Source organism: Lacerta agilis, chromosome 14 (assembly GCF_009819535.1).
Source record: "Lacerta agilis isolate rLacAgi1 chromosome 14, rLacAgi1.pri, whole genome shotgun sequence".
Classification (NCBI taxonomy): Eukaryota; Metazoa; Chordata; class Lepidosauria; order Squamata; family Lacertidae; genus Lacerta; species Lacerta agilis.
The window spans coordinates 13,460,002-13,484,856 of NC_046325.1; the positions used below are offsets into that span (position 1 = coordinate 13,460,002).

General features: G+C 47.8%; 2 protein-coding genes across 4 annotated transcripts in view; both read left to right on the plus strand.

Annotated features, from left to right (window-relative positions):
* Window positions 1-697: 697 nt before the first annotated feature.
* Window positions 698-3,317, plus strand: VKORC1 (vitamin K epoxide reductase complex subunit 1). The gene is made up of 3 exons (XM_033170240.1): window positions 698-909; window positions 2,026-2,135; window positions 2,975-3,317. The coding sequence occupies exons 1-3, from the start codon at window positions 740-742 to the stop codon at window positions 3,202-3,204; spliced, it is 510 nt and encodes a 169-aa protein (XP_033026131.1). The 5' UTR covers window positions 698-739; the 3' UTR covers window positions 3,205-3,317.
* A 5,015-nt stretch (window positions 3,318-8,332) lies between these two features.
* The window catches only part of BCKDK (branched chain keto acid dehydrogenase kinase), a 28,868-nt gene continuing 12,345 nt past the window's right edge, over window positions 8,333-24,855 (plus strand). For 2 of the 3 annotated variants that reach the window (XM_033169513.1, XM_033169515.1), the window contains exons 1-4: window positions 8,333-8,456; window positions 17,969-18,035; window positions 21,358-21,573; window positions 23,682-23,750. In XM_033169513.1, coding sequence (XP_033025404.1) covers window positions 21,376-21,573; window positions 23,682-23,750 — 267 coding nt within the window. In that variant the 5' untranslated portion in view covers window positions 8,333-8,456; window positions 17,969-18,035; window positions 21,358-21,375. Of the gene's footprint in view, window positions 8,457-14,256; window positions 14,461-17,968; window positions 18,036-21,357; window positions 21,574-23,681; window positions 23,751-24,855 lie in introns of those variants that run through there. The other variant, XM_033169514.1, reaches the window with a different exon arrangement.

Genomic DNA, 24,855 nt, shown 5'->3' on the forward strand with positions numbered 1-24,855 from the left:
ATATTAGCTGAGATTCTGCCCCGTTAACAAAAATCCTGGCTACGCCCATGGTCCCATTCAAAGTGATACAGTATACTCATTCTACCTGATTACAAATCTTGCAGCTGGGCTCTGAATTAAAAGGAAATTTCTGGAGCGTCTTTTAGGCAATGTGTGTGCAACAAATGCTTTGCAGAAGTCCAGGCAGGAAGGGGCATGGAGAAAAGGCAACTTAGACTGAGAGCCTTGCTAGCCTTATTTTCCTAAACCTTTTAATGCCTTGGCTCCAGATTAATTTTATGTGGGCTGTGGTTTTTGTTTGTATTTTATTGCTTTTCGGTTACAAATGAATCAGATACAGTACTTTGAAAATGAGAAAATAAATTGTTATGATTGATGGGCTATATAGTTTTTATGGGCCCTACTTAACCCTACTTAAGACATGCAGTGCCATTGCGCAACAGCAGTTGGATCGGGGCATAAACTTTACTGGATTGCAGGCGGCTGGAGGGCGTTGGAGTCGGGACACGTAAACAGCATGACCACGTCGCCGCGCCCCCCCCCCCCCCACTGACTGCAACTCCCGGCACGCCTTGCTGCCTCTCGTACCGCCCGCTGCTCGCTGAATGGCGGCTGTGCCTGATTGGCAGGACCGGTGCGCAATGAGGGACGGCTCAAGTCTCCAGCACCAGGCTGGAAGGGGCGCGCCATCCAGCAAGAGGGAAGCGGCCCATTGCGCCTCTCGCTCGCTCGCGGCAGGATGGCGGTGCCCGGCTGGGAGCGCGCGGCCCGGCTCTTGCTCTGCGCGGCGGGGCTGGCGCTGTCTGCTTACGCTTTCCACGTGGAGACCTCGAAGGAGCGGGACGCCGCCTACCGGGCCATGTGTGACATCAGCGCAGCCGTCAGCTGCTCCCGCGTCTTCACTTCCAGGTGAATGAATGCCCCGAGCACACACCCGGCTGCTCCAGCGCCCGGAGCCCCAGATCTTGTGGGATGATCTCCTGCCATTTGCACCCTGGTGCTATCGCCCCCCCCCCCCCGCACACAAGCGGATCCCGCGCGTGCTTGTTTCAAAAAAGAGGTGCCGCTGGTATTTACTTCCGAGTAAGCGTGCGTGGGATTGCAGCCTGACCCTGTGCGCAATTGGCATGCTTACTCGGGACGAAATGCAAAGGGGACTTGCCGGTTGAAATCTCTCCCTACCAACCAGTGGAATTCAAGGTGTGGACTATCCCTGCCCGTGTTGGGTTAAATTCCAATTATTTAAAAAAGGTAAAGGGACCCCTGACCATTAGGTCCAGTCGTGTCCGACTCTGGGGTTGCAGCGCTCATCTCACGTTACTGGCCGAGGGAGCCATCATACAGCTTCCGGGTCATGTGGCCAGCATGACAAAGCGGCTTCTGGCAAACCAGAGCAGCACATGGAAACCTTCCCGCCGGAGCGGTACCTGTTTATCTACTTGCACTTTTGACGTGCTTTCGAACTGCTAGGTGGGCAGGAGCAGGGACCGAGCAAAGGGAGCTCACCCCATCACGGGGTTTTGAACCGCTGACCTTCTAGGCTCTGTGGTTTAACCCACAGCGCCACCTGTGTCCCTTCCACTTGTTTTAGGAAAGTATTATTTGTCCTGGAGTTTTCTCAGTTCTGCTGAAAAGCTCCAATCGATCTTCTGAATCCTTTCCCCCTTGCAGCACAACTGAGAAAGGGGTCTGTTAACGGGTGGCAGGAGAGGAGGGGGGAAATCGTAAGCAGAAGTCACGGGGATGCTCGCCAGGAAGGACGTCCTCAGGGTAACTGACCCTTTATTATTTGGCTGGAGAATGTGAATGAGAGGGATGACGTGTCCCTTGTGTATGCTGGAGGTGACACAGAATGGGCCGTCTGTGGTCTATCTGTAAGATCTGTATATTGGCCCAGTTTGCCTTAGGCAGCCAACCAGACACTGTCATTGCATGATCTTAGGCAATCCACAGTGTTATATAAAGACTTAAGTATCATAATTACTGTTTATTGCTAACATTCTGCACCATCTCCTCCCATTACAGGTGGGGTCGTGGTTTTGGCTTGGTGGCCACATTTCTGGGACCTCGTAGTGCGTTCAACCAGCCTAATAGCGTCTTTGGGATCGCTTTCTACACCCTGCAAATCCTTCTGGGTGAGTGACACATGCAGGTGGATGCGTCAAAGAGAACACATGGATGCGGGTGTCGCTAACACAGCATCCAATCCAAACACTGGGCAGAGGAGAATCTAGCTCCCCATGTTTTCAACTCTGTATGTTACCAGGTATATTGTCCTCCCCTGACAAGTGCACCAGGTATTAGCAACATTTCGTAATGTGGGGTAGACCAGAGCTGTTGCACACTCCTGTTATGTACTACCTCCAGTACATAGGTCAAGGGAATCAGAGAAAGTGCTGTCGCAATCAAGTTCTGCTTGTGGTCTTCTATGGCTGGCCAGTGAGAGAACAGGATGCTGGACTAAAATGAAGAGTGCTCAAAGAAGTGGAGCCAAAACACGGCCAAGAGGGGAACTTTGCGGGGGGGTGCAAGTGTACCCCCCCCCAAAAGAATCTAAAGAATGCAAACTCCAGGGGCAATCCCAAACAGAGAGGACCAAGCATGCTGAGTAGCTACAGAATGTAGAGGGGCAGCTAAAGAGGTGCCAGCGGGGGGGGGGGGGGGGGCAGACAGACGCTGAATGGGATGGATGGAGAAAATGGAATGCCCTGCTCGGCGGGAGGGGCTAACCAGTACCCCGAACAATAACATTAGGAGGGAGGATATACTGCAACGTTTTGTTGACATTCACATGTGTGTGGTCAAAAACCTTTGTTTCCTTCAGATGATTCACAGGTGGGGACTGGAAATCCAAAGTTGGGTTGGTCAGCCAAAAGGTTGGAGGACGGTTTTAGCTTTCAATCTCATCTTGCCAGCATGATTTCCCCTTCTGCAGCTGAACACAAAAGTAACCCAGACCCCTTTGTCCACACAGGCTTCTCCAACAGCGGCCTGGCAGCCATTGCTCTGCTGGGCTCTTCGGTCGTCTCCATAGTTGGCTCGCTGTACCTGGCCTACATCCTGTTCTTTGTGCTCCACGACTTCTGCGTGGTCTGCATCAGCACCTACCTCCTCAACTTTGCCCTCCTCTTGCTCAACTACAAGCGCCTCGGCTACCTCAACCAGGCCTGGAAGCGCCACGTGGCCAAAGCCAAGAGGCAGTGAATGAAGGCAGCACGTCAGACTGTGAAGTCCTGCGAGGCTGAAGGTTTTCCAGGGGTCTCGCCTCCCTCTGGTGTTTTCTTAAGCCCTGGGTTGGATCTGGACCGAAGTCATTGCGCTTAGGTCCCATTGAAATTAATTAAGTTTGTCATTAGTCTTACGGACTCCAGTGGGAACTAAATGCAAGAAGCTTGGTCAGGATCCAACCCGTTAACTGTTTCTATGTCACCTGAATGCTCTTCCAGCTTGGAAAAAGTCTTCCCTGAAATCGATGAGATCAGCATTCCACTTGTCTGACCCTTCGGACTCCATTCAGATTAGCTTATGAACCTCCATTTTGGAACTTAAATGGATGCTGGTTTTGGCTGGGCTGACCTACACATATGTAAATCAAGCCCTTTGTTCCTTTCCTTACTTCTTTTTAATACAAAACTTATTTTTATAGCTCTTTTTAGAAAAAATAATTGTATACAGGTCCATTTGTAAAATACAGCAATTCGCGATCACTTTGAAAAGCGTTGAATTGAGAGCTGTTACGTCTCTTCTCAGTTGTAATAAGAGTGCTTTTTTCTGGGGATACTCAAGGTATGCAGTACGGGCACTTCTCTCCCCCCATGTTTAAAAAGTGTGGCACTTACTGCAACAACTTCATAGTGAGTACCAGCACCATTTTCCCTGTTTCTTTTTTTGAAAAAGAGCACCGAATAGATACAAAATTGGGCAGAACCAGCTTGTGACTGGGCCTGGCTTAGTTATTGAAGCACAAACTAAAGCTCATCCTTTCTCCCCGTCATTAATAACAGCTGCCTTTTACATAACAGGAGGGCCCTTCTGTTAGGAAGGCTGAGGCAGGCCACAGATTGTGAGGCACCATTAAAAAGGTAGAAAACTGTAAGTTATTTTCATTAGGATTGAAACCACAAGGCCAAGGATGGCCCCTCAAGTTGTTTTTGGACCCTAGTTCCCATTCCCCCTGTCCATGCTGGCTGAGGCTGATTGGATTTGAAGCCCAGCAACATCTGATGAGCACCACTACATGTTTACCATTGTATTTGTACCACTACAGTGGGATGGGAAATTTGGGTTTGCTGCCTTAGGTAACAAAAGAAAAACTGGGCCTGGCAAAAGACGGGCGAGCAGCCACTTTTCAATTTGTTTTCTACAGGCTTCCAGCACAGCTGTCAGCACCCATTTTCAGAGAAAGCGAGGTAGAGTCTTTGTGCATTAGAATTATCTGTGTGTTGCGGGGGGGGGGGGACCATGCAGCTGACTTAAGCACCCTGGGGCCCCCCAGAAGCTCGAGACTGCAACTCTCTTCAGTCTAAAGCCAGCAGCTGGTTGGGGCTGATGGAAGTTGTGGTCCAAAACATCTGGCAAACACCAGGTTGGCGATGGCTGGCATACACTATAAAGTAGAAAGTGAATGACTTTATTTTTTTCCAATTTGAAATGGTGGTTATACCGTATTTCTCTGTATGTACTCCCAGCCAACTGCAGGGGTCACTGTGTAGCCACCGTTAACAGCCTGAAAGTAAGCAAGAAATACAGTAGTTTTCTTGTATGAAACAATAGAGCCATCCAAGAAAGAAAACAGCTTGCCACCTAATGCAAGAAATCATGATTGATAATGAGAGTCTTGGTTGATTCAATCAGCATAAAGTTACATATGAACAAAAACAAACACTACTTTTTCTTCTGAATGTACTTTGCTTTTCAGTGTGGTTGCATCAGGTAGCATCTTAGAAGAGGTAGTGAGTCCTGCGCAAAACAGAAAAGGGAATTGTGTTTTTTCCCCCCTAAGGTGCAGCCTTAACTTTTTAAATAAGTGCTTGTATTAATAGGGTCCACCACACTGCTTTGCTTCCCAGATTATCAAAAGCACTGTAAAAACAACAATCAGTCAAAGGATATTTGATTAAACTGATTGATCAATTTAAAATAGCAATCCTGGCAGAGAGAAAAACCCCTGTACCAATAAAAAAAAAATTGCTGGAGAAAGCAGCCTCTTGAATTCCTAGCTTTCATTTTTTGTGTGGGGCGGGGCAAGAGTGGTGGTACCTCATTTTTAATTTCAGGCTCTTCAGAAAAATGCATAAAGACTTTAAAAGTGTGTTTGCAGGGATAGACAGGGTCACGCAAATTCACCCATTAGATTATTACATTTTTAATATGACATAGATATCTTGCCTTTCCATATTAGTTTTTTTATGAGAAGTTATAGACCGCTTGCTCATAAAAAAATATCCAAGTGGCGAACAAAATGCACAGATGCATAACAACCCTCAGTAAAACAATATCGTGCAACATACAATATTCCTTCATTATGTCATCCACAGGCAAAACTAATAACAGTTTAGTTGACAGAAGCATTAAGTAGAAAAGTATTTGGTAGGCTTCTGAAAGAGAAAATGGAAGGTGCCTGATTGTCAGTGGAACATAACACAAAGCTGCTGTGACCCCAGTGAAGGTTCTGTCACTGCAAAAATTGCCCTCTTTGTCTGTCACCAGGATGACATTCCAGCTAAATTCTTCTTGAGTGTTTTTTTTTTTTTTGCAACTCTTAGGCATGTCCTGAATTCACTTCATTTATGTACAGTGTGCACGGTGAACAGGGCAGCCTAGATTTGCCCCCTAGCTTGGCATAGAGCTTGAACAGCGCATTGGGAACCCACTGTCATTGGGCACCAGACACATCTCTCCCAGCCTAAGGTTACCAGACTTTACCGGGGACAGTCCCTGGATTTACAAATCAGTCCCCATACAAAATCCATTAAAGTTGAAAAGTCTCCGGATTCAATGGAAAAAATCTGGTAACCTTGGCCTAATCCAATGGAAACTCTTCCAGCATCAAATCAGAAGATGAGCAAATTGCTTCTTTCTTGTGGAACTGGCTCATCTCTTCCACAGAGTGTTCAGCCCCTAAGGAATGGTCTGGGATCAGCTCACTGGGCTCTCAGCCTATGCATGGCTTTGCCAATAACAGGGCATTACAATGCAGCCTGTGGTTTAGAAAGGTTCCCCCTCCCCACATGATCAAAACAATATTTCAGCCATAGCAGCTGAATGCTTATCAGCTGGAAGCAAACATCCTGTTGTGCCACTGAATTTAACCACCTCTGGCAGTGCTTGTGCTGTTCCTGTTCTAGCTGCAGAAGTTTGTTTCTCAGCAGAGACTCATAGTCTTCAGAAGCATCTCTTTAAAGTCCTTCATTTTGAATGGTCCCTTCTTGATCCTCCCAGTGTTCTTCCAGGGGTGCTTCTGGGGTTTTAGAAACCTCCTCTTGCAACCTCTTTGGCTTTTGTAGTGATTGCCATGTCAAGACTGCTCACAACATTACATTCATCCAGTAATGGTTTCAAATTGGGAGGCTGCGTGTTGAGATTCCTGCATGGCAGGGGGTTGGACTAGATGACTCTCAGGGTCCCTTCCAACCCTACAATTCTATGATCCTCATATGATTGCAGCTGTGCCTACCATTCCTCTGATGGTACTTTCACAATGTCGACATTATTTCAGCCCCACTCTGTCAGTGTAACTTGTTCATAGTCAACACCTGAGCTAGCTTATTGAGTAACCCCGCGTTTTATTTGATTTCCCAGTTTTGTCACTGAAGATAATGTAATACAGGATCAGAGTCAATAGTGTTTCAATTACCAAAAAAATTCAGGCTGTGCTCACTTTAGCCTTGTTCTGTCTAAAATTCTAGACACACTTGTGAGTATGTCCCATAGAACTCAGTGGGAAAGGGATGTAGCTCAGTGGGAGAACATCAGTTTTGCATGCTGAAGGTTGTAGCTTTGAACCCTGGCTTCTCCAGGTAGGGCTTTGAAAGATTCCTTGCCTGAAACCTTGGGGAGCCACTGCCAGCCTGTGTAGGCAGTACTAAGCTAGATGGACCAAAGGGCTGACTATCTGATATAAGGCAGCTTCCTACGTTCCATTGGGACTCCTGAGTAAACATGCTTAGGGTTGCATTTGTTTCCCAAACATGAAAGGAACTATAAGTATTCTTTCAATCAGCACCCCCATTCCTGCCATGCAGCCTTCTCTCACTTCACTGCTCACTGCTCATGAAACGTTTATGCTACAGTTAAGAGCTCGATCCTATATACGTGTGGAAATTAGTTTCCACCTCCGTGTCGTGGCAACCTGGCCATCCTTCACAGAGATAGGCAAGCCAAAACCCATTTATTTATTTCTAACATTTATAGCCAGTGCTTAGAAGCATTAGACGAGGGCCTGGGAGACCAGGGTTTAAATCCTCATTCAGTGGATTTAATTCCAGTGGCAATTGGGATAGGAATTCTGCTTAGGTTGGGCTTAATTGTGTGTTGTTGTTTTTAAAGGGGGAAGGCATCTCATTTGTGAAATAAGTTCCTTGTTGCGGCACGATGCATGTCAGCCAAAATGCTGCTCCAAAATTTAAATTATTTGACACATCTTCTCTTGTACAAATACTCTGGTTTGAATTTGATTCTTGTCAGAGGCTTCGATGTGCACTTCGTAGTGGGGGACCAGTTTTCCAATGCACACACCTGATACATAAGCACACTCAAACCCTTGTGCTATTGTTTATTACTGATATCCCACCTTTCCTCCAAGAAGCTGGCATATACATGGCTCCCTCCAGACCCATTTTATCCCCACAACAACCCTGTGAGGCAGGTTAGGCTGAGAGACAGATGAGCCCAAGGTAACCCAGTGAGCATCATGACTGAATGAGGATTTAAACCCTGGTCTCCCAGGCCCGCGTCCAACGTTTCTAACCACTACACCATGCTGTCATGACTGCATTATGAAGCTTACACCATAATAACATTGGTTGGTTTGTAAGGTGCTCCTCTGTAAACGCAGCAGTTAAGCTGTGTCCCAAAAATGTGCTGAAAACGTCCGCCTTATGCCCTCCCGTCTTTTAGCAGGAATTGTTTTCAGCTTGCCTTGTTCCCTGTTTTGCCTCATTGACGGACTACATTTCCCATGAGGCACTAATTTAAGCAAACTTTCCCCCATCATAATTCCACCTTATCGCGCAGGGGTTTCTGGGTATCGTAGTTTCCTCAGTGCACTTTGGTCATCCAGAGCGCGCGTTGATGAACTACATTTCCCATGCTGCAATGCTCCCTTCCTCAGTCAGAGACTGCCTTCGTCGTCAGTCCCCTTCCCCGCACCCAGCCACCCACCCCTAACGAGAAAGAGACAGCTGGTTCAGTCCGGTCCCCAAGTGCGGGAGCTGCTGCGGTGTTTGGAATTGGCGGTAAGGGATCCTCTGTGGAAGGTACCATTGTGAACGCTGCCGGGGGGGGGGTGCGGAGGCTCGTGCGTTACAGTCTCTACCCCGAGGGTGGAGAACAGGATGCAAAACTGCTGGGTTTCTAGCAAGGAAGAAGCGGGTTAGGAGAGAGACGACTGGGAGGGAGCCGCGATTGTCATTGGGTTCCCTTCTCAGCATAGGGAGGAGCCTGGTGGGCTGGTAAATGGAGGTGGCGTTGGGGAGCCAGGATTCCTTGGGATCTCCGGAAGGGAAGAAAGCAGGTGTTAGAGGAGACATGTGGGGTTGGGGATCCTGGGTCCTCTTCCGTCAGGAGGGTAGCGCGTGCTTCTTTGAGTTTGGGGCGGGCCAGATTAGAGCAGGGGGTGATGAGATCTTAAACTCCCATAATTTATGGGGGAGGACTCTTGGGTAGATCTTTGGGTTAATGACTCCTGGTCCCCCAGTGTGTCTGATCCCCTGGAGTGGGTGGGAAATTTATGGGGCCAAAGTGCCAGGATTATTTTCCTGTGATCCATTCACCTGTTGTTTTATTTTATTTTATTTTTTACACCCCTGTTTCTTTCCCCCACAACCCCATGCTGCTATAGCCACCACTGTTACTGCCACTCCAGCATTCAGATTGTAAGCTCACTGGGGCACTTGGTTGCTGCTGCTGATGGGCTTGCTCCATAAAGCACCATGCTCTTTGGTGGCGCTATAAACAGTTTCCCCAATGACAGAGATCTGGGATCTGCGTTGGATGGGAGCCTAGAGAATTGAAGTCATTGACTCCCAGCCCTGAGTCCAGTAGGTTAAAGCAAGGGGACTCCAGGGAGAAAAGTCGGTAGCTGCTGGCATGGGCTGGCTCTGTGCGTTCTTTCTTTGCCATTGAAACCAAGACCTAGGGCATTGCGATAGGCTGAGGCTGGCATCCCAGACGTTCTTGTGTTGCTCCTTTCCCCTTAGCCTGCTGCAACCTGGGAATGTAAACACTGGACTTGGCAAGGGAGGGATGATTGTTCTAAAACTCTTGGCACGAGGCAGCAGTTCCTACAAATGAATGCTCAAAAAAGGCATAAAAGTGAGGTGCGGTGGAAAGTCAATACAGTATTCAGGAAGGATCTACCCCCTGCACCACTTTTCTTCGCAAAGGCAGAGAACTTTCCCTCTCCCTTTTTAGCTTATGTTCTACCATGTTCCATGTTCCCATGGTATAAAATATAATGCTGAGAGGTGAGAGAGAAATCTAGATAATATATAAAGAGCTTAGAGCACCTAAGTACTTCAGATCCATTTGGAGAGTCTGGTAGTTTGAGAGAGTATGTTTCTAAAACAAAGGCATTTTGTTAGCTGCCTCAAATACCTCCTTTTTCTGACAAAGGCAGGAAATAAGTATTTTGAATGAACAAGGAAGAGTCTGGTGCAGGGGTCTGCAACCTTTAAGACAAAACGAGCCACTTGGACCCGGTTCCGAAAAAAAAACTGGGAGCCGCAAAACCATTGCGGCCCACAAAAATATAAACACCCAGAAGCTCATAGCACAATTTAGACAGGTAATGAAGAGCAGGTAATGAAGGCAAAATGGCAAAATATCACGAAACGCTCCCCCCCCCCCAGCCAAACAACAAGCACTGTATTAAAGGAACCGTCCGAACGCCTGACGCTGCAGGGGCAAATCTAGAAGGGGAAATCCAACCCCCCAGAATACTTCCGCCCCATGAACAGCACAAATGCAACCCTAAAAGTTTAGCAAACTAATGCAAAAGCACACAGCATGCACACTGCCCCAATCACTATTGGCCAGCAGAGGGGCTGGGCAAGGCAGCTGAGAGGGGCTGAAGCAGGGGGCTGATCACGTCCCCCCTGCAGGCGCGGGAAAACATTCCTTCAGAATGGATAAAACCCTTCTTTCAGTCCATGGGACTCCCGCTTCTAGGGGGGGCAGGGGGCTTCTAGGGGGGGCGCTGCCCCCTCCTGCCCCCCCGTCGGTACGCCCATGCTCGGGCCCCTTTCGCCACGCTGCTTAAGGGAAGTCTCCTGCGCGCCCCCGAAACAGAGCCCGGGACTGGTCGTCCCCTGAGCTTTTTCCCGCGCCCATCTCATCCCCTTGGGCCGCCCTTAGCTGAACAGCCGGGCTTCCTTTTCCTTCCCAGACTGCCACGTGTCCTGGAGCTGGGCCCTTCCACTTTTTTAAAAGAGGGCTTCCCCCCTCGCCCGCCGCCCCTGGCCCAGCCCGCAGCTGCCTCCTTACCTCGTCGAGTCGCCGCGCCTCGTCGAATCACAGCAGCCAGCAGCTCCACCAGCAGCAGCCAAAAACAAGCGCCGGGACAGGCGCCAAGGAGGGAAGCTGCTGCGGTCTGCTGCTGCGCCTGCGCTGGCACGAAACAAGGCACGCATGAGCAGCACAGCCGCGGGCAAGGTAGAGAAGTGGGTGGGCGCAGGCGGGCCAGCAGCGCGGCGCAGCGCCCCCTACATTTCGGCGCTAAACGCACCGGCCCTGCCCGGAGCCGCAGCAAAGGTGCAAAAGAGCCGCATGCGGCTCCGGAGCCACGGGTTGCAGACCCCCGGTCTGGTGCATTGCTTTAAAGTTGTTAGGGTTGGCAGTCAAAGTAGTTGAAAAGCCACTGAATTAATTCAGTGAGTTTTCAGTCTGTGTCTTGGAGAACCCTGGGGTTTACTTATCTGGGATTCCTCAGTGAGACAGGTCAGTGCGGCAGTGGATAATTTTTTTTCAAGTAAAAGCAAAGTATGCAAAAGAAAAAAAAACCTGCTGGGTGACTGTATGGTCTTTTGCAATTCGAAAAGAGTCAAAGATAAAATAATACAAATGCACTATCAGAAGAACCTCCAGAATATCTTGAAAAAGATGTTTAAGATTTTGTTGTTGTTCAGTCGTTCAGTCATGTCCGACTCTTTGTGACCCCATGGACCAGAGCACGCCAGGCACGCCTATCCTTCACTGCCTCTCGCAGTTTGGCCAAACTCATGTTAGTAGCTTCGAGAACACTGTCCAACCATCTCGTCCTCTGTCGTCCCCTTCTCCTTGTGTCCTCCATCTTTCCCAACATCAGGGTCTTTTTCCAGGGAGTCTTCTCTTCTCATGAGGTGGCCAAAGTACTGGAGCCTCAACTTCAGGATCTGTCCTTCTAGTGAGCACTCAGGGCTGATTTCTTTGAGAATGGATAGGTTTGATCTTCTTGCAGTCCATGGGAATCTCAAGAGTCTCCTCCAGCACCATAATTCAAAAGCATCAATTCTTTGGCGATGTTTAAGATAACATTCTTTTTTTAAAAAACCCACACAACCCAGAAGCTTTTCTTTTGGGAATTATAGGATTAAAGGTAAAGGGACTCCTGACCTTTAGGTCCAGTTGCAGACGACTCTGGGGTTGCGGCGCTCATCTCGCTTTATTGGCCGAGGGAGCCAGTGTACAGCTTCCGGGTCATGTGGCCAGCATGACTAAGCCACTTTTGGCGAACCAGAGCACACGGAAACGCTGTTTACCTTCCCGCCGGAGCAGTACCTATTTATCTACTTGCACTTTGACGTGCTTTCGAACTCCTAGGTTGGCAGGGACCAAGCAACCAGAGCTCACCCCATCATGGGGATTTGAACTGCCGACCTTCTGATCGACAAGCCCTTGGCTCTGTGGTTTAACCCACAGCGCCACCCGCGTCCCTAACTATAGGATTAGAATGACCCAAATAATGTAGAAATTTATGTATGCAGCTACAGTTGCAAGAATGTTATTTGCCAAAAAAGTGGAAGGATGAAGAGGTCCTAACAAAATAAGATTGGATACAGAAACTAATGGAGTATGCAGAAATTGCGAAACTTACCGGAAGAATAAGAAATCAAGACAACAAACTTTTTAGAAAGGAATGGAAGTGGCTTCTTGAGTATTTATATATGAGAATAGACAATTAAAATAAGTTAAGGCAATTTGGAGTATGCAGGGAAGGACAAAATATATGTAAGGAACCGGGGAAACGGGGGAGTCAAAATTGAAAATGTTAAAACTTGGTTAAATAATTGTTGTACTGCATATAAATGAAAATTATAATTTATTTTTAAAATATAGACGGTCAGTAAAGACACATGGATTTCCCTGAAAGACACTGCCTAGGACAGCCGTCTTAAAATGTGCAGCCACATGACAATTCTGGGCATGCTCTCAACTCCCAAGGGACGGCAATGAGGCCTAACAGGCCTGTCGTTTGTGTTTCAGAATGTTGTCCCCTCTGGAATTCTCCACAGTACACAGAGGTCCTATAGCAGACACACAGAAGTTATTTGACAGAAATGGAAATAAGTCCCCAGGAAACAGAAGCGTTGAAAGCCACTGATATAGGCCTCCGTTTTCAACAAAGGTCTAATGAATCTGGGGCCACCACCCCACCCCACCCATCTTGGAGAGATAGTATATCTTGGTCTCAGATTGCGGCAGTTAGAATAATAGAGCTGCAAGACAGATTGGTTTTAAAACATTCTGCGTAAGTGAAAGTAATCACTAGTTAAATAATGACTAGCATGTAAATAGCTCACCTTAATCTGTTAGTAAAGAGTAGCCTGTTAACCTTTTCTTTTAAATAACTGGCTGGTATAGCAAGGTGTCCAGAAGCAAAATTTGAAAATCAGGAGTAGCTGCTCAGCTGAAGGTCCCCTATGTAGGGGACTTCATGGAAGTTGGGGTGGGGGGCAGAAATGAAATCAGATCCAGACCCATCTGACTTGGTACTTTTGCAGTGAGAAGTTCATAAGCAAGAAAAAGGGCGAGAGCCATGCGGGTATCTGAAATGTACTCTGAACATGATATTCAAAATTCACGGTCCTTTTATAATGTCCATCATGATAATTGACATTTATATGCCACCTTTTCCTGCACAATGCTTGGAAAATCTATATTGGTATTCCTTGCAACTGGTCGGTGAAGTAGGCTAGAATTATTCTTGGATAGACTGAGATGGGGTGGTTTAGGTCTCTTGTTTAAACTGAGATTTGAACCAGTAATTCAGAGCTAGCAGCCTCAGTGCCCCCACACTGTGACTTCAGTAACAAGCATTTAGTGACAATTAACGACAGCTTTAGTTGTCAATATAATGCTTCCAGAAAGTCTTTTACTGGGTAGAGATAGTTGCCTTCCTGGAGTTCTTGTTGGGAGACGAATAATAAATCTGTATATTAGGATATTGCATATTGTCTAAACACTTGAAAACATTTTTCCTTTCAGTAGCACCTTAAGACCAACTAAGTTTGTTATTGATATCATATCAATAACAAACTTAGTTGGTCTCTGAGGTGCTACTGAAAGGGGGGGGGGGAAATATTTTGTTTCGACTATGGCAGACCAACTTGAAAGCATGTTGAGGGGGGGGGAACCTAGTGTCCCCCCGGACGTTGTTGGGAAGCCAGCTCTTCTCTGCTCCAGGGAGCGCTAGCGGCCATGGAGTTGTTCCTTCTGTTTCGACAGCTCACGATTACAAATTAATTGAAAGTTGAAACGTCGAGAGGGGGGCAGCTTCTTCTATATCGCGCGCGCTCACCCCGCTTTCTTTTCCGAGCAAAATCTCGACTGTTGATTGGCTACCCAGTTTGTAGACGGACTTCGCGGTGTGCGTGCGTGCGTGCATGCATGCATGCATAAGTGCAGCGCGTGGTGAGATCCGCACGTCGCGATCTCTGGGCGTTCCTGAAGTTGCCTGCGCGTTCTAGAACCTGCAAGATCTCCGGCATCTCTCTTGTGTGCATGCATGGCGCTGCTCCGTTTCCTCCCCCCGCCCTCGCAGGTTTCAACTGCTTGGGGTGAAATGAGGTCGGAGCCGGAGGGCGGGGCCAGCCTGGCTGCTGTGCGCGTGTACACTTGGCCCGGATTAAAAGAGGGCAGCGGCTGCATTCTCCTCCTCCTCCTCTTGCTCCTCCTCGTCTTCTTCTTCTTTGTGGCGTTGCATCGCCCGTGGGATCCGGGAAGCGCCGTATGGAAAAGGACCCCGAGCTGCTTGAGCAGGAGGTGGGTGCTTATGTTCCGGAGGCCCCTCCCCCCCCCGGTGCTCCTTCCTTCCCTCCCCCGGGAACGAGTCCAGGCTTCGGCTTCCTGCAGCCCGCAAGGCCTCCTCGCCCGGCTTCCCGGAGCTAGAAATGGAACCCAGGTGTCCCGGCCCCTCTTGTTAGAAGCCTTAGAGAACCCAGGAGTCCTGGCATCTTATGGCATAATTCCTTGGGCCGCTGCTTCCAAGCTGGTTCATGCAACCTCCCCCCCCCCCCTATTTTTCTCTTTCTGCCAACCCCTTTCCCTTCTTATTTGCCACCAGCAAAAACAGCCGTTTATCCACCTGGCTCGGCGCTACCCGCGCTGTCTGCCAGCGACTCTCCAGGGTATTCAGACAGGGGAGCTGCCCCCAGCCCTTGTCTGGAGATGCTGGGGATTTGAACCTGGGGCCTTGGGCAAAGTGGATGCCACAACAGCTTCCCTCTGCGGTATTTCCGCTGCAGGCTGCATGTGGTCCTTGGGTTACCATCCACCACCATCCCTGCAAATAAAAATTCCCTGAGCATTAAAGGGTTGTCATGCAGAAGGGGAGTCTGCAACCCTGTCATGCTAGCTTTCTATGTGCAGGGAGTTTGTTTTATGGAGGAGCCCCCGCACTCGCTTGAAGGCTCAGATCCAGGTTGAGGACATCTGAGAGATCAGCCTAGGTTGGGGCAGGGCTGTTCAGCAATGTTGCCTTCTCCCCTGCCCACCTTCCAACTTTGTCTCCCTGCTTGATTTTATGTATTATATATTACTAATCATCGCACCCCAGTTTGATGGAAGTGCAACTCCAACCTTTAGTCTCCATTTCATGTCTGCATTTTTCCTGGCATATTTCTCAAGAGCAATAAATCATACTGGCAGGGCCTGTGCTAAATAGGCACAGAAGGTTTTTTTGTGGTAGCTCATGAAGGTGTATCTAGTGGTTGGAGCAGGGAGAACTAATGTCTCAGTGTGGTGTAAGAGTGTTGGACTAGGTTAGGGCCTGGGAGACCAGGGTTCAAGTCTTCACTCAGCCGTGAAACTCACTAGGGTGACCTTGGTCCATTTGCAGTCTGTCAGCCTGACCCACCTCACAGGGTTGTTGTGAGGATAAAATGGGGAGGGGGAGAAGCATGTTTGGTTCCTTGAACTGATTGGAGAAAATGCAGGCTTGAAATGTAGTAACAAATAACGTCTGGATGCCTGGGTAGCACAGGCTAGTGGTTACACAGTGAGGGAGCTGGAAGTGAAAACTCTGCTTTCCTGAGGAAGTAGGGAGTGAGGCCCAGAGAGGCTTGCCTGACACCTCCTCTGTAATCATTTTGTCCTTTTAAATCTGTGGCATTAAAAGAATCTTTAATTTTTTTTAGCCACCACTTGTATATTTGTACTTGTGCCGTGAACTAGTTTCAGGTCCCTCTATGGCGATACATTTTTATATGGAGTGTTATTGCTTTTTTATGGCTTGTATTTTAAAACATTTTTATGTTTGTTGTGTGACTAATTAACAGAGTTACTGGGAATCTGATTTAAATATCATAAGTATATTCCCTTCAGTCTCAGCCTTGTGCAATCCTGCTGTTTTGGACTACTGCTCCCATTAACCCCAGCCAGTGCTGATGGGTAAAGGTAAAGGGACTCCTGACTGTTAGGTCCAGTCGCGGATGACTCTGGGGTTGCGGCGTTCATCCCACTCTATAAGCCGAGGGAGCTGGTGTACAGCTTCCACGTCATGTGGCCAGCATGACTAAGCAGCTTCTGGCGAACCAGAGTTGCGCACGGAAATGCCGTTTCCCTTCCCGTTGGACCGGTACCTATTTATCTACTTGCACTTTGATGTGCTTTCGAACTGCTAGGTTGGCAGGAGCAGGGACCGAGCAACGGGAGCTCACCCCGTCGCAGGGATTCGAACCGCCAACCTTCTGATCGGCAAGCCCTAGGCTCTGAGGTTTAGACCACAGCAACACCCGCGTCCCAGTGCTGATAGGAGTTGTAGTCTAAAACAGTTGGAGAGCACCAGGTTGGCAAAGGATGAAGGAAGTAAATAAATCCAGAAGGATGCCATGGATCCCTTGCTCCTACCATCTTTCACTTACTCTTTCCAGGTCTGGCGTCTGGGTCAACCATGTAGCTTTTCCTATGACAATCCTGACATCACACAAAAACTGTAGGCAGTTGCATTGATCCATTAGTGGGAAAATTAAATCAAAAGCTATAATCAGGTACAGTGGTGCCTCGCAAGACGAAAATAATTCGTCCTGCGAGTGTTGTCATATAGCAAATTTTTCGTCTTGCAAAGCACCAACGGGAGAATAGTGCTTTGACAAAAAAAATTTTTTTGTCTTGCGAGGCAAGCCCATTGAAAAATTAGTCTTGCGAGACAGCCTTCCACTAGAGAATGCCTTTCGTCTAGCGAGTTTTTCGTCTAGCGAGGCATTCGTCTAGCGGGGCACCACTGTATTGTACTTGCTGATTACCACGTTAGACCTAAAAAAAAAAAAAAGCAGGACCACCTAAAATGTCACAAAGCAGTGAGCAAGTTCTCTAGATGTTTCTTTCAGGATGGATGCTAATTGGAAGCCCAGTGTCTGTTAAGTCCTAAGGTGAAGTGCAGGAGGAACTGTGCAGATTTGATGAGATGAGCCTCTGCTAGGTGCTAAATAGTCTCTGTAGGTGCTAATGGATTTTTTGATAGGTCTTTGCTACCGTTTTTTTTACTGGGTCTGTTCTATGGGTTGCTATTGTATGGCTTCTGCTGCAGTATATTGTTCGTTTTCTGATGTTTATGCTATGCTTAAAATTTTCCAAGTTGCTTAGAGATTCCTTTGTAGCAAGTCAATTCAGTAAATTAAGAATAGCCAAAAGAACAGATTTCAGGTTGTATCAAAGAAGCCATAATGGCTGTTCCTCCCCCCACCCCATCATCATCATCATTATTAAATACAACATATTTCAGATGCTTGGTTCTACCTCCATCACTAGTCAGATTAATTCTGCTCCAGGGGATCTACGTAGAGAGAAATGTGTTTAGATTGGCAAAGCTGGAGGTTAATTTGCAGTGGTGCACTAGGTAAGGCATAGGGGAGTTTAGGCATCTCCAAGCATCTCTTATCGGACACTCGGGACTGTTTCCAGACACCTCTTCACATGCACACCCCTTTCCCTAAGGCACACTCCTTACCAACCCCGCTGCAAGTGTGTGTATGTGAGAGTTTTGTTTGGTCGAATTGTAGCCCCGCCCACTTTCCCACCTGATCCCACCCACTGCTGGAATGCAGTGATGGTTCACCATGGAATTGAACTGAAATAACTCTCCATTCCCATGCAAGGTCTCATTTTTATGGTTGGTTCTCGCCAGGATCAACTAACAGAAGCAATCCTGTGTATTAAAAACCCCCATGTGAATTAGTTTGCTATCCGAACAGTACACAGCTCAAAAGCGTCTCCTCTGCAATCCACTGTCTTTATGATAACTGGATCTCTCCCCTGCTTCTACCCCTCCCAGATGGAAACGGAGCTACCTGCCCCTGTAGAACAAGGAAGCTGGCATAAGATAACCAAGTTTACTTGAGGTAAGTAGGGTCTCTGTGGGATCTCCTCCAGGTTTTCTTTGGTGTTTTAATGGGATATTATCTCCTGTTTCTAAGAAGCTTAACGTTTAAGCCTTGAGTTAATAAAACTAGCTGTGAACCCAGGGATACTGGACTCTGTGGCGTTAAGTGAACAGGGGGAGGGCAGAGAAATATGTCTGTCTGTCACCCGGGGAGAGACTGTGCTGATTCAGTGTTTGGATGACGACAGGCCGGCTGTGGCAGACATGGCATTTGTGGCATGCTTGGAGCACGTGGCCTCATAATTGGAAGGCTTCTTAAAATGTTCCGGCATTCCATGTGGCTCTTAACTGTCAGACGATTGGACGAAAGGGAAAACCGCCTCTTGGCGAGAGAAAGATGACCCTCTTCTTGCACTTCCGCATTTGAAATCCATCTGGAGTTGTCAGAGCTGGGAGGACACTCCGTCTGTGTGTGTGTGTGTGTGTCTAGATTAAGGTAGGTAGCCGTGTTGGTCTGACGCAGTTGAAATATATAAAAAATTGTCCGGTAGCACCTTAGAGACCAACTAAGTTTGTTCTTGGTATAAGCTTTCGTGTGCATGCACACTTCTTCAGATATCTCTGTGTATCTCTGTCAGCCCTAACAACCTCCCTGGCTATTTTTCTGCCCTCATCTTGAAAGATAGGGGGGATGGCACACATTAGATCCTTTAAATGAGCTAGAATCCCCTGTTGGTGGCTTCACACACTTTGCCTTCACCCCCGCAGTAACTTGCACGTGTGAATGAGAGCTGTCAAAAGTTAAGAGTAGGCCTTCCAGATTTTGCTGAACTACAGAGGCATGGCTGATGGGAATTGTAGTTTATCAACAGCTTTACGGAGGTCCCCCACACCTCTTCTAGTGCCTCAGTCAGCGTGTTTCATTTCACCTCCCCTCAGATGTAATGCTGTTTTCAGTGGAGCCAAGTTAAGTCCGCAGAGGCCCAGCCAGTCAAGTGTTTGGTAATGAAGCCGAGTTGTAGACTAGACCTGTGTCTCCCCCACCCCCCCGTAGGGCATGCATGAGAGGTAGCAGTGCCCAGATCTGGAGGGAAACGTCCCTGTAACTTTTAATCTTAGACTTAGCAGTAAGTATTATTGCTAATGTGAGGGAAGGGTGGTGTGTGGATCCGTATCATTCAAGGAGCAAACTAATACAGTATTGGTACTGGTGGCATGAACCCAGGCATCGTGGCTTAGTACAGTGGTACCTCGGGTTACAGACGCTTCAGGTTACATACTCCGCTAACCCAGAAATAACACTTCAGGTTAAGAACTTTGCTTCAGGATAAGAACAGAAATCGTGTTCTGGCGGTGCAGTGGCAGCGGGAGGCCCCATTAGCTAAAGTGGTGCTTCAGGTTAAGAACAGTTTCAGGTTAAGAACGGACCTCCGGAACGAATTAAGTACGTAACCAGAGGTACCACTGTATCCCCTTTTCGATCAGGCTGCCTTAACTTCCTACCCTGTTTATTATAAACACTATGACTTTCTTCTCTAACTGCCTCAATGTACAACCATACATACGGCACATATTTCTTGTTTGCTTCTTACCCTCTTGCAGCACCCCAGAAGCTGATCATAATTCAGTGCCCTTGACTCGAAAGTTGGGCCCACATTTTTAGGGTTTCAGAAGAGCATGGGGCAAACTTGCTGTGCCCCTGTTCACTTTGGTGGGGTGTTTTCAGGGCAGCTTCCCAGTGAATGAAGTCCAATGAGTCAGATATATGCCGACTCATTTATAGATCTCTCTGACTTATGCCTACTTATTTATAGATCTTTCTGTCTACCCCCCTTTGCTGCCCTGGATGGCAGCCAAAGCTTGCCATGCGAGGCAGACTCTTGGCTGCCTCTATGGTCATTAGGAGAGCCTGCTGGATCAGGCCAATGACCCATCCTGTTCCACTAATGGGAGGCCAGTAGGCAGAAACCAAGCTTACAAGAGCATTCTCCCTTCTTGTGGGTTTCCAGCTGCTGGTATTCAGAAGCATGCTGCGTCCGACTATGGAGTACAGTTGTGCCTTGGTTGTTGAACGCCCTGGAACTTGGACGTTTTGGCTCCCGAACAATCGAAACACGGAAGTGACTGTTCCGGTTTCCGAACGTTCTTTTGGAAGCTGAACGTCCGACGGGGCTTCCGCGGCTTCCGATTTGCTGCAGGAGCTTCCTGCAGCCAATCAGAAGCCGCGATTTGGAAGTCGAACAGAGTTCCGGAGCGGATTCCATTCGACTTCCAAGGTACGACTGTATAGCCAAAATGGCTAGGAAATATAACATTTCAGGAAATACAAGACATCAGGGTGTGGTAAGTGGGAGATGCGATAGGAATCTGAGAATTGCACCTCTGGGCAATTCAGTTCCCAGAGATGGAAAGAAGATAAAGTCCCTACCAGAGAAGCATGGCAGATTAAGTTGATGGATTATGCTGAAATGGCTAAAATGACCGGAAGAATCAGAAATCAGGAAGACCAAAATTTTAATAAGGGATGGGGAAAATTTATAATTTATCTTATAAACCATTGTAAACAGCTAAAATTGTTAGTAGGATTGGAATATCACTTGTAGTTTAACGGTGAATCTTTGGACATAATGGAGATGTAAAAGATATGGATTATCATAAAAGATGCAGGAGGAAATGATTAGCAATAGGACCCACAAAGGGGAAGAGGGAAGTCCAGGAGGTTCTTTGGAATCTTGTTTTTATGTTGTATGTTGGTTATGTGATTGTAAAACTTTGATCTGAAAAAACAAATACATTTTTTAAAAAAAGGAATCTGAGAATTGACCTGGGTCAGATCAGTGCACTATTGAACTTAACAATTCTGACCTCAGCCAGATATCTCAAAAAACTTCACAACTGGAATATAAATGCATTCGGAGTCTCTTTCTGTCTCTGTGTCTGCCTCTCTTTCTTTCATACAGAGTAAAGTTGCATTTGTGTGTGTGTGTGTGTGTGTGTGTGTGTGTGTGTACACACATACTGGAGAGGGAGAGAGATTGCAAGGTATGCAGCCCAAGGTACAACAGCTGGCAGGCCACAGGTCCCCCATCCCTGGCCTCGCGGGTGATCTATTTTAGCATGTTTGTTTTACCTGTATTTAGTAAATGAACCTTAAAAACCAAACAAGCCAGGAAATCGCCGAGCTTGCCTAATACTGCATTAGACGTTTGGTATCTGTACACCGTTACTAATGAACTTGGGAATTGGGGGGGGGGGGAGACACCACTGGAAAATAAAACGCTGGAAAAGTTTTCTGCCTCGCTAATCCCCTAGCGCTGCCTTGTCTGTCTTTCCGCCTCCAGGTTCCTACGGAAGAGAGAATGATGTGGAAGACATTGCTGATGCTGGAGCTGGGGGGAGCAGGGGGCCGGGCTCCCTGCGCTCTCCCCTCTTTCCCCTCGGTCCTGCGGTACCGGTCCTCCTCGGCCATTGACCAACACCACGAACTGGCCCGCGAGCGATCCAAGACCGTTACCTCCTTCTACAACCAGTCGGCCATTGACGTCGCGGCCGAGAAGGTGAGCGCAGACATGGCCGCTGAACATGCTGTGCGCATAGCAGAGGTGGCCGATGCTCCCGTTTCCTCAACCGCCGCCCCTCTGAGGGCAGGTTTTGCCTTGCCTTCCTAAAACTGTAGGCCGGGAGCCAGGAGCAGGTCTAGGCTTTTCCACGCTTGTGCTCCCTTGGCAGCAGAAGTTCTCCTCAAGAAAGGAGTGTTGTATGAAGGACAGGTCTGAGCAGGTGGATTGCATTCCTTTGGTGCTGGTTTCTGGCCTAGTGGAAAAACAGATGGCCTTCAGCAGCCTGAGAAGGCTGTTGATTTTGGCATGGCCAGTGCTGTTTTAGTGCTCACGGGGCGGGATGAGACGTGAGGGATCGGGGTGTGTGTGTGTTCGTTTTCCCCCTCTGAAATCCCTCCAGCTATTGTTTTGAGCAGTATGATCCCTCAGCCTTTGGTCCCCGCTTTGCTAATCGCTACTGTTTAATGAGTTCCCCTAACAACTTGGCATTGGCTCTGGAGAGGCAGTCCACAGTATGGGCTTCGGGGAGAAGAGAGGCCTAATCTTTTCCCCGCCGTCTGGAGCCTGCCCTGGGGAGAATGCTGGTTAATTAAATAAACCACCTGCCTGCCCATTATGCAGAGGCCTGGCAGGAGAAGTTCCTGATATGTCTCCTCACAGTAACACATCGCCTGCTTAGGTTTAGACAAACTTCTTTATGAAGTTACTTGCATGGGACTGCAGCATCCTTGTTTTAGGTGTGGGGTGGGAAAAGAGGTGTCCCAACAAGTCAGGAGGAACCACCTGCCAGTGTTACTGCACCCTTTCCTTCCTTCCTTCCTTCCTTCCTTCCCCCCACCTTGGGCTTCCATGCATTTCTGCCAGGCAGAAATGCAACAGGTGTAGCTTTCCCCCCTCGTTGTAGCTCTGCAGCTCCTGAAAGTCGCATGTGCAGTGCCAGAGATGGCAACCACCATTTGCTTGATAACAAAGCAGTTTCTGTTAATAGGAAAACCAGTTCCACTTATTTGCTTACGGAGCAGGTACTTTTTTATTTTACTCCTGGCTGCTATGGTAATGGTGGCAGTGAGCCGTACAGGGAACTGAAGCCTAGCGACTTAAGTCCCAAATATCTGAAACGCTGCATTTGTTCTTAATTGTCTGATTGTATCGCTGTAACAGCTGCTCTGGGGTCGTGTGGTGAAGAGCTGGTAAGAAATCTTATAAATGAATGAATGAATACTGGGAATCTTGCTCCCCAGTGATAAGCAGTGTTTTTTTCCCCAATGTCTTTTTATTAATTTTTTTAAAACTACCAAAACCACCAACAAACATTCACACATACATAGAAATTAAACAAACAGATTAAACAGACAAAAATATACCTACATCTTTAAGATTCTTTTTTTTTACAATTATACCTTGTTACAATACTAACTAGTAAATAAATAAAGATATTGTATTTTAGCCTGTCTGTACAAAGAAAAGGCTATATCATGTTTTTAACTTTAGGCTTCCCTAATCCATCTCTCCATTAAACCAAAATAGATAAACAAGCTAACAGAAGGTATGACACTGACATCAACCACTGTGTTGCCATTCATTGTTCATAAGATTTCACATATTACTTTAAACAGTGTTTATGGTTGGTTGGACTGCGAGGGCGAGAGGGAATTATAGAAGATTGGAAGGTTAGCCATTGCAACCAGAGTCAGTTGTTTTTCTCAGCAGGAAGTAAGATGGGTCCGATTTCTAGTGCTCTCTGTTCAAGTAAGAGTGTATGGGATATGTGGGGAACCTCTGGTCTTCCAGATGTTGCTGAACTATGGCTTCCATCATCCCTGGCCGTTGGCCACACTTCCTGGGCCTTATAGAAGTTGTAGTTAAAGCAACACTTGGAGGGCCAAAAGTTGCCCATCTCTGGGGTGTGGAGAAGGCATCCTTAAAAAGCCATGAGCTTGGGGGGGGGGGGAAATGCCCTTCGTACCACAGGAGAGGAAGGCATTAAGTAATGATATAAGGCATTTTTGCGGCTGGCGATGCTCAATGCTGGCGCTGTTCTTCCTTACCTCACGGGGGCGCCCTGGAGCCTTTGCGAACACTTGTTCCCTCTTCTCTCTTCCCAGCCCTCTGTGAGGTTGACGCCAACCACCATGTTGTATTCTGGACGGTCCCAAGATGGGAGCCACCTGCTGGTAGGTGTGAGATTAACGTCTGCCCTCAAATCGACAGAGCTGCAGGTTGAATTTGGGGCTCCTGGATACCAGCCCCATTCTTTCCCTTCACTACTCTTAATTGCTTCGGCCTTATCACTGCATCATCCCCTTCTCATTTTCAACTCTGCAAAGTCCTGTCTTCTAGACTCGCTTTCTATGGGCAGGATGTTAGTTTTGTAGTGGACATAACAAGGAATCCCACTATGCCCATTGGTAGAGGATTCCCTGTTTCCCCATTGCTTCTCTGGGGACGGCAGGCTTCTTTCTAGGTCTGCTTTGTGTTCGTTTTTTGCTTCAGCCCAAGCAACTAGGAAGCCCACAATATCTCCAGAGCCAGTTTTGGCTCAGAGCAGGATCTCTACCCCCACATCTCCAGGAGATGAAAACCTGTAGCTGCAGCAACACCGTAACTCAGTAGCAGTTGTCTCCCTGAATGCCTTTAGGGCGGGAAACTGGCGCCATGCCTGTGCTTGTAAGCTCTGCGCACTGCATTTTGAAGGAAGGAGGGTTCCTTCATTGTAGACTTAATTTCCCCCAAACTATCTGAAGCTGCTTTGCTCAGGCATCCCCAAACTGCGGCCCTCCAGATGTTTTGGCCTACAACTCCCATGATCCTTAGCTAACAGGATCAGTGATCAGGGATGATGGGAATTGTAGTCCAAAACATCTGGAGGGCCGAAGTTTGGGGATGCCTGGCTTAGCTAATGTAATGCTGCCTGAAATGAAGACCACCGCATGAAACAGACTCTTTGAGCCTGCCTGGCTGCACATAACCACATTGGTCAATTTGTGGCGCTCTGGTGGCCTTAAGAGCCCAAAAGAACAGGGCCGGTCCTATCCTTAGGCAGAGTGAGATGGAACATAGCTACGTAGGAACCTACCTTATAACAAGACGAGCCATTGGCCCATGTAGCTCAGTATTGTATTCTCTGCACCGATTGGCAGCAGCTCTGCAGGGTTTCAGGCAAGGCCTACTTGGAGATGCCAGAGATTGAGCCTGACACCTTCTGCACATGAAGCAAGTCTGCCTTACCCACCATTCTGATGCAATCTATATCTCGGGGCATGGGAGAGAACCCAGCTC

Bases quoted from the DNA above. Each gene is read 5' to 3' on its own strand.
- VKORC1 (XM_033170240.1), top strand. From the start codon at position 740: ATGGCGGTGCCCGGCTGGGAGCGCGCGGCCCGGCTCTTGCTCTGCGCG. The intron at 910-2,025 runs GTGAATGAATGC...CTCCCATTACAG, and splicing joins TCCCGCGTCTTCACTTCCAG to GTGGGGTCGTGGTTTTGGCT. The intron at 2,136-2,974 runs GTGAGTGACACA...TTGTCCACACAG, and splicing joins CACCCTGCAAATCCTTCTGG to GCTTCTCCAACAGCGGCCTG.